Here is a 7,086-nt window from a genome sequence, read left to right on the forward strand (position 1 = left end):
AACCGCCGATAGCTGAGCCCAATTGTGCCAGCATGAAAGAAAGAGCGAGTACTCCCTTGAGACAGGTAAAATACGAATGCTCCGATCTACTACTCCTCAAATGGTTGGTTAACTGCCCCTAGCTTTGATTGTGATACAATCTACCGGTAACAAGCTGTCTACTTAACTAGTTTTGTCCGCACCGCATCGTGGGTGGTACCATGTGAATCTGCATTCCGTGCAGTAGATTCGTGTTTCATTTAAAATTCGTTTTTCATCAGAACAAACATCATACCGCATTGAACCTGAGCGAGTATCGGCGGCTTCGAACACTTTTCACGGACGGCTACAACGAACCGGGAACATTATTAGCAGTTACAATTTCATATAGCCAGTTGATACTCACCCAACAATATTATTCTAATGAGCGGACCTTCTGTGAGACACAAACCAGGCAACCAACAGTTTTCACATGGGATTCATATGATCATATGGTTGACCTCCTTGTGGCACCACCTTGAACATGGCATCAAGGTACTTAGTCAATGGTTTTAACAATAGTTTCTTTTTAGTAAGTAATCATTTTAGTGATAGCTTCCTGTTTACGCTGAAAACTGTGCCACCTCGCGAATCAACCGTGACCTCAACTCAAGCATGCTTTCGGATTGGAAGTGATAGTGTTTCTGGAAATCATTTCCTAATTATGTATTATGCTATGAGACGAATGCGTCTCTTATGCTTTTTAAGATGGCCAGTCGGTATGTTTTTTTTTTTTTAAAGAACATTTCATTTTACATTTTTATTTGTTTTGTAATTCATAAGAGATTTTTGGCATGCTTGCATGCGATGCATTGCAAGGTGAGCCTAGGACCTAGACTCTAGGTACATCGATAATGACAGATAGAGTTTAGTGGTACGGAATAGTAATGCACTGCTGTCGATTCCCTTAACGCGTTCCGTAACTAATAAAGACCTTTTCTGTACTAGTTAACAACGACTCCTTAAACTCTCGTTTGGCTCATTTTCTATGAAAACAGTGAGCTATATTAACCTAGTTTTAATCAGTCACGACCCCCCGGTTAAGTAACTCGTTCAGCTTCGAAGCTCGAAACCATTGGTACTGATTATACCGTACAAGGTCCACTCGCGCACAAAAGTAGCATGCGCAATCGGAGGCACATTTTGGCAAGCTACTGTATTTCAGTTCAACTCCTGGTATGAGGGAAAAACAATTGTCGGTGTTGTTATTTTTTAATGAACAATTAGAACGAATTTATTGGCAAAAGAAAGGAGATGGAAATGAAATTGAAATTGCGAGAGAATTAAGTGATTACTCCTTCTTCTGCATCGGCCACGGCGGCTAGTATGTAACGAATTTGTTGACAAACGAAAGGAGATGGAATTTAAATTGAAATTGAAATTGAGGGATAATTTAGTGATTGCTCCTTCTTCTGCATCGGCCACGGCGGCTAGTATATAACGAATTTGTTGACAAAAGAAAAGAGATGGAAATTAAATTGAAATTGTCAGAGAATCAAGTGATTGCTCCTTCTTCTGCATCGTTCACGGCGGCTAGTATGTAACGAATTTGTTGATAAAAGAAACATGGACATGGAACAGGAGATGGAAATGAAATTGAAATTGAGAGAAAATTAAGTGATTACTCTTTCCTCTACATGTCCATGTCCGCTATTATATAAGGAAAAAACTGATGAGGTTAAACTAATCCCACATATCAACGTCTTCGATGGTCCCACCATCTTCAACACGACCATCCTCTCCGACATTGGCACCATCAGCAATGCGATTATCGGATCCACCACCTGCAGTAGGATTATCGTCATCGATGGTACCGCCATATTCTACAGGACCAATGAATCCACCGGTGCGGGCCTGCGAGAAGAGAGTGAAAAATACGTTTTAATTAATTTTTTTAGAAATAACAGTGTGCTGTTGACACATTCAAATGCGAATGAACAGTGAAAAGTTGTCCGGGCGGCCGAATAGCCCTGGGTTTAGTGAACTAATGGTTTCTTGTGGCAATTGAGTAGCCACCTGGTAGCTTACCTGGGTGATTGCCATCGTTCCTGTATTACATACTTCGATTCCTACTACGATGGTCTCTGAAAAGAAAATGGGAAAAAAGGAGCGTGGTGTAAAAAATACTAATATGATTTTAGTTCCATTAAAGATAGGCCCTGAATTCCTAACTGCCACAGAAAAGAGACGCCTGTGTCACGCCTGCCTGAGGTGCCTTAGCGGCTCGCTCATATAAATCTCAGTATGAAACCGTGTGACTTTTGGTTTTTCATGCTATTTTACCTCCAAACTCAAACCCGTTAGGTGTATACATGGCCCAATGGGTCACATATTGCCCCTCTAGTCCTGGGCTAACCGTTTGTACTGTCACGAGTACCGATTCATTAGTGGCTATCGAAGGCACGTAGAATTTTTTGTTGAGGGCACTCGTCGCTTGCGCCTGTGTGTCTGCTGGGGTCTTTAGACACATGTATGTTCCGCTAATCCATGCCATATCTCCATTGTTCTGCACCAGAAATTTCAGCTGAAATCTGGCGATGAACAAATATATCGGTTGTAGTCGATAATACTCGTTCGAAAGCGAAACGAAAGTAAAACCAAAAGCTTACTCGGTGTTTGGCGTTATTTTTTCCCCTTTTCCAACAGTACCGTCATTGAGGAATTTCATCGATGGCATTCCTGCGTGGCCAAGGGTGTCGAAATAGTATCCAACGGCAGCCTGCAGATTCCTGAATGGTAAAAGGGACAGGTTAGATGGCACCTTCAACTAGCCACTTGATCATTTGCAGCACCACTTTGCTGTGAAGAAGCATACCAATTGGACATTTCTAAGAAGAAAGTAGCTGTTGCTTGGTTCATATTCGCTCCAATCGTCTGAAGCTGTCTAATCAGCTCATCTTTATCGGTTGTGATCATAGCTGTAACGATTGCAAACCATTGTTAAGCCGGCGAAGGTTTTCATTCAACTCTGGGCTGGCAACTTACAGCTAAATGGACCGAGCAATCGTAGCAAATCCATATCAGCCGAGTCCGGCTCGTAGGCTGCGGGTGTATCCTCGTTGTCGTCTTGATCCATTGTAGGGAGCTGCACTGCAAGTTTAACTAAATGTAAAGGTGATGAATCGGCTAACGAAATCGCAATCGCGTGGCTGGGGTTCGAGTCGAAAAGTGTGTCTATGGTTACTGTGATCGCGGCAGCGCGTCTCAGTTTTGTGCCGCTGAGCGACGCTGCCGTAATTTACCTACTAAATAACGGGGACGATTTTCCGGTGATGTATTCGCTAGTGGCGCGCTTCAGTCTTTAGTTTTGAAACGAATACGGACATCTACAACAATTAATTACCCTACAATAACTAGAAACTAGAGCGGTAAATCCTGCTCCACTCGGCGAACGGTTTTGTTTTCGGCTGATACGGTTTTCACCCACGCAGCATAAACCAATGGCGCTCGCTTGAATATATTGTGCCTGAGTTTCCTTTCTCGTGTTCCTGGTGCGCCCGGCGAACAGTTTCTTTAAATTAAAAATCATATTATCAGCATATGAAGAGTGCAAAATACTGAATTGCGAGAGCAAATATTTTATTGGTAAAAATGACACAACATCCATTTCCCTTTATTGCCGAAAAATGCATCCAGACATATTAGGCGGTGTTCACATTGGCGATTGTGGGAGCATGCTGGAGGTGGCAGTACTTTACCTCGGACTGGATTGCCCATACATTATTGTTTCTTTTCCTTTTGATATTTAGCATATAGCATGATGTTCGAGTTAGAACGATGAACAATAAAATGGACAAATGCGATTTCTTTATTCCGGTTTTCTACCGTAAGGCGTATACGGGAGTTATATCGTACCCTGAAGGTCCTTTTAAGGGCTTGATTAGGCCGTACAGTGCGCCTCTACCGACTTTTATGCGGCCCATACCCCCCCCCCCCCCCCCTTCACGACTCTTGTGTTTTCTGTAAAATGTAAAAAAGTATTGCGAAGACTACATGTATTTGCTGATTTCTAAAGTGTTTACCAATATTCGATAAGAAGCTGGCCTTTTGGGCGAAATCAGGGCCAATTCTAGTATGTCCGGAGTAATAACGAGTGGCGAGCGAACAACCCGATCCCTGGTGAAATCATCGGCGCGCTGGTCGGGAAGTGTGGTTTGTTGCAAATCGGTCGACGATGGATTTTAGATGCATGGGAGATGAGAAGTGACGGGCAGCTTACCGAACATATGTTGCAGAGGTACGGTTTTATGTTGTTTGCAGATGCTGCATTAAATGGCAATCGTTGGACGAGTTCGCTAAAGTGGATTGACTTTCTTTCTTTGATTATCCAGACGGCGACCAGAATATCGACGTACAATATTATTTTCTTCGATTTAACATGGCGAAAGAGTACGATTATCTACTGAAAGTCCTGCTGGTAGGCGACAGCGATGTCGGTAAACAAGAGATACTTTCTGGACTGGATGACGGGTCTACGGAGAGTCCCTTTTGCAGTGGAAGCGGAAGTAAGTGAATCGGTTTGCTTTATCAATATCTGAGAACAAATGCGTTGCGAATGCCAGTACTACTCATTCGCTGCGTTCGTTTATTATAGCTAGACTTTAAGTGTGAAAGTAGTTGGTAAAACACTGCGGCCAGCAAAGTGAATGAATGACGATTAGCTTGGTTTGTTGTAATGATAGTGCTGACTAACTAACTGAACTTTAATCCCATTTAATCATCCGCCACAGCTGCGCACAAAACAACAACCATTTTGCTCGACGGCAAACGCGTTAAGCTGCAAATCTGGGATACATCGGGACAAGGCAGATTTTGTACGATCATCCGGTCGTATTCGCGCGGCGCTCAAGGCATCATACTGGTGTACGATATTACCAACAAGTGGAGCTTCGACGGACTGAATCGATGGCTGAAAGAGGTCGAGGAACATGCACCGGGCGTCCCGAAGGTGCTGGTAGGCAATCGGCTACATTTAGCATTCAAGCGGCAAGTGGCGGCCAAGCAGGCCGAACTGTACGCCTCACGGAACAAGATGGCCTGCTTCGAGATATCTCCCTTGTGTGATTTCAACATACGCGAATCGTTTTGCGAACTCGCCCGGATGGCCCTGCACCGGAACGGCATGGAACGCATCTGGCGATCGAACAAAGTATTATCGCTACAGGAACTGTGCTGTCGAAGCATCTGCCGGCGAACGAATGTATATACTATAGATAGTCTTCCCTTACCACCGTCAGTTAAACTGTATCTCAGATCGTACGCGTTAACATCATCTCAATGTTTAAACACGGTACTCAACAATTCGGCATCCATAGCTAAGAATCTCAAATGTAAAACGGCAACGTCTTATCATTTGAAGCACAATGTGAAAAATGGGTGCATAATTTCCTGATTAGCGCAGGACAGCCTATCCAATTTATTTGTCAATGCCAACAACCGTCTGATTTCGACGCACACCATCAACCGGTCTGCTACGTTGAGCAGAATTTTGATGTACATAACATCCCTTCTCGCGCCAATGTTGAGAACACACAGGTTTTGTAGGTTCATAAGCTTTTCTTCTCTCTTTCGATATGTTTAACACGTAAAAAAGTCATGATGTTTTCCAAATACTAAACCCAAATATGTGTGTATGCCGTGGCCTAATTATACTGTTTTTCATTAGGGATTTCGTATTTAAGCATTAAGAACGAATGAACCAAATACTAATACTAATATGTACAACCGATGCTGCTAACAAAAGGGCAGCAGTTGGGATGCGCGGTTTTCAAGCGTATATGTAAAAAGGCGGCGTGTAAATAGGGTACGGTTTAAGGATAATCACTGGAGCAAAAGGAGAAAGCTTGCAAAGCTACTCTTTAACCGACCGCGGTTAATGATGGTTTAGTTCTGTACATCTTTTCCACAAGAGGAAGAAATATGGCTCAGCTGAACAGTCGGCAATTACGGAAACTCGTTTTGAAAACCAATTTAAGTTAATAACCAACTAACCGGAGTTTACCAGCTGAATGGAAACTAAGACAGATCAAGAACCACCACCTCAAAGTGCAGAGTTTAGGAATTCGCGAAGCGAATTTTATTCACAAAATAAGATGTCAGTTTGGTTTTACTATATACTATCACAAAACCACGCGAAACGTACTGACTAATGATATTGCTGCTGTAATTACCGTATTTTATCTTGCATAAGCATCTTCTACTGTAAATCCGCATCCTGATTTTAGCATTGAACGCTGCCGAAGCATTTCGAACTGTAATCATTTCCCACATTTGTTTCCCCCCAAAGTATAGCGCATTAAATAGCAGCACATTTCGATCAATGTTTTGACAAAGCGAGCTTCGAATATGTTCAGGTTAGAATCCTCGAACATGGCAACAAATTTGTCGCCATTCAAACCTGTGAATGTTTGTTTCGTACGGAATAGGCTTACTTGCCTAAAGAACGAATCGTTCTTCCATTTTCTTTGTGTACTAGAAGTAATTTTTGTTCCTGCGCGGGTAACGTGATTAGGAGCTACCAGACAATGGTCTCTCGTATGAAGCCCTTTTTTCAGAAGATATTAGCGAAAGTCAGGTATCGAAACGTGTATCGATGACCATACGTGTCGTTGAATCGGCTATCACCCCTGCTATCAAGCGACTGCTGTTTATCGAATTTCTGAAGCGGTAAATTAAGATGCTCGCGGCATTTTGTCATTTGCGTTTTAGTCTAAACTAAATGATTCTTTACGAGTTCAGAAATGTCGATTGCGTCTCCGAATCCTTCTTCAATCTAAACTGCAAAAAGATGTTACTTAAACAGGACATGTTACGGTAATTACATGCAACGCTCACCTAAAAGAGCGTAGAAACATCGATGATCGGCAGACGAAAAAAAAACCCAAGCTAGGAGTGTTTATGTTTTCACGGTTCGATTGCTTTTAATTATGGATGTTGTGTTAGTTAGTCGTCGATAGAATCGGTCGACGTCCACCTGATTTAGGTAAAGCATAATGATGTGGGTGGATGTGATGGCATAATTGTCGCGTACGCCACAATCCTCATTATCATTAGCAAGTCGTCTGTCGT

General features: G+C 42.6%; 2 protein-coding genes across 3 annotated transcripts in view; one reads left to right on the forward strand and one right to left on the reverse strand.

Moving 5' to 3' along the window:
• Positions 1–763: 763 nt before the first annotated feature.
• LOC126570444 (protein ILRUN) lies at positions 764–3,412 on the reverse strand. 2 transcript variants are annotated; one of them, XM_050228211.1, is made up of 7 exons: positions 3,265–3,412; positions 3,004–3,120; positions 2,834–2,936; positions 2,628–2,747; positions 2,302–2,549; positions 2,047–2,102; positions 764–1,872 (listed from the first exon to the last, which is right to left on the reverse strand). In XM_050228211.1, exons 2-7 carry the CDS (start codon positions 3,092–3,094, stop codon positions 1,702–1,704), a joined length of 789 nt encoding a protein of 262 aa, XP_050084168.1. In that variant the 5' UTR covers positions 3,095–3,120; positions 3,265–3,412; the 3' UTR covers positions 764–1,701. The 2 variants fall into 2 exon arrangements, with proteins under 2 accessions (XP_050084168.1, XP_050084159.1); XM_050228202.1 differs by having other exon boundaries at positions 3,261–3,412.
• A 560-nt stretch (positions 3,413–3,972) lies between these two features.
• The window catches only part of LOC126570458 (ras-related protein Rab-40C), a 3,364-nt gene continuing 250 nt past the window's right edge, over positions 3,973–7,086 (forward strand). Inside the window, exons 1-3 of the mRNA XM_050228222.1 lie at positions 3,973–4,255; positions 4,350–4,523; positions 4,749–7,086. The exon at positions 4,749–7,086 is cut by the window's right edge and continues 250 nt beyond it. Of these exons, the coding sequence (XP_050084179.1) occupies positions 4,397–4,523; positions 4,749–5,410 (789 nt within the window). The 5' untranslated portion in view covers positions 3,973–4,255; positions 4,350–4,396 and the 3' untranslated portion in view covers positions 5,411–7,086. The remainder of the gene's footprint in view (positions 4,256–4,349; positions 4,524–4,748) is intronic.

Source organism: Anopheles aquasalis, chromosome X (assembly GCF_943734665.1).
Source record: "Anopheles aquasalis chromosome X, idAnoAquaMG_Q_19, whole genome shotgun sequence".
NCBI lineage: Eukaryota > Metazoa > Arthropoda > Insecta > Diptera > Culicidae > Anopheles > Anopheles aquasalis.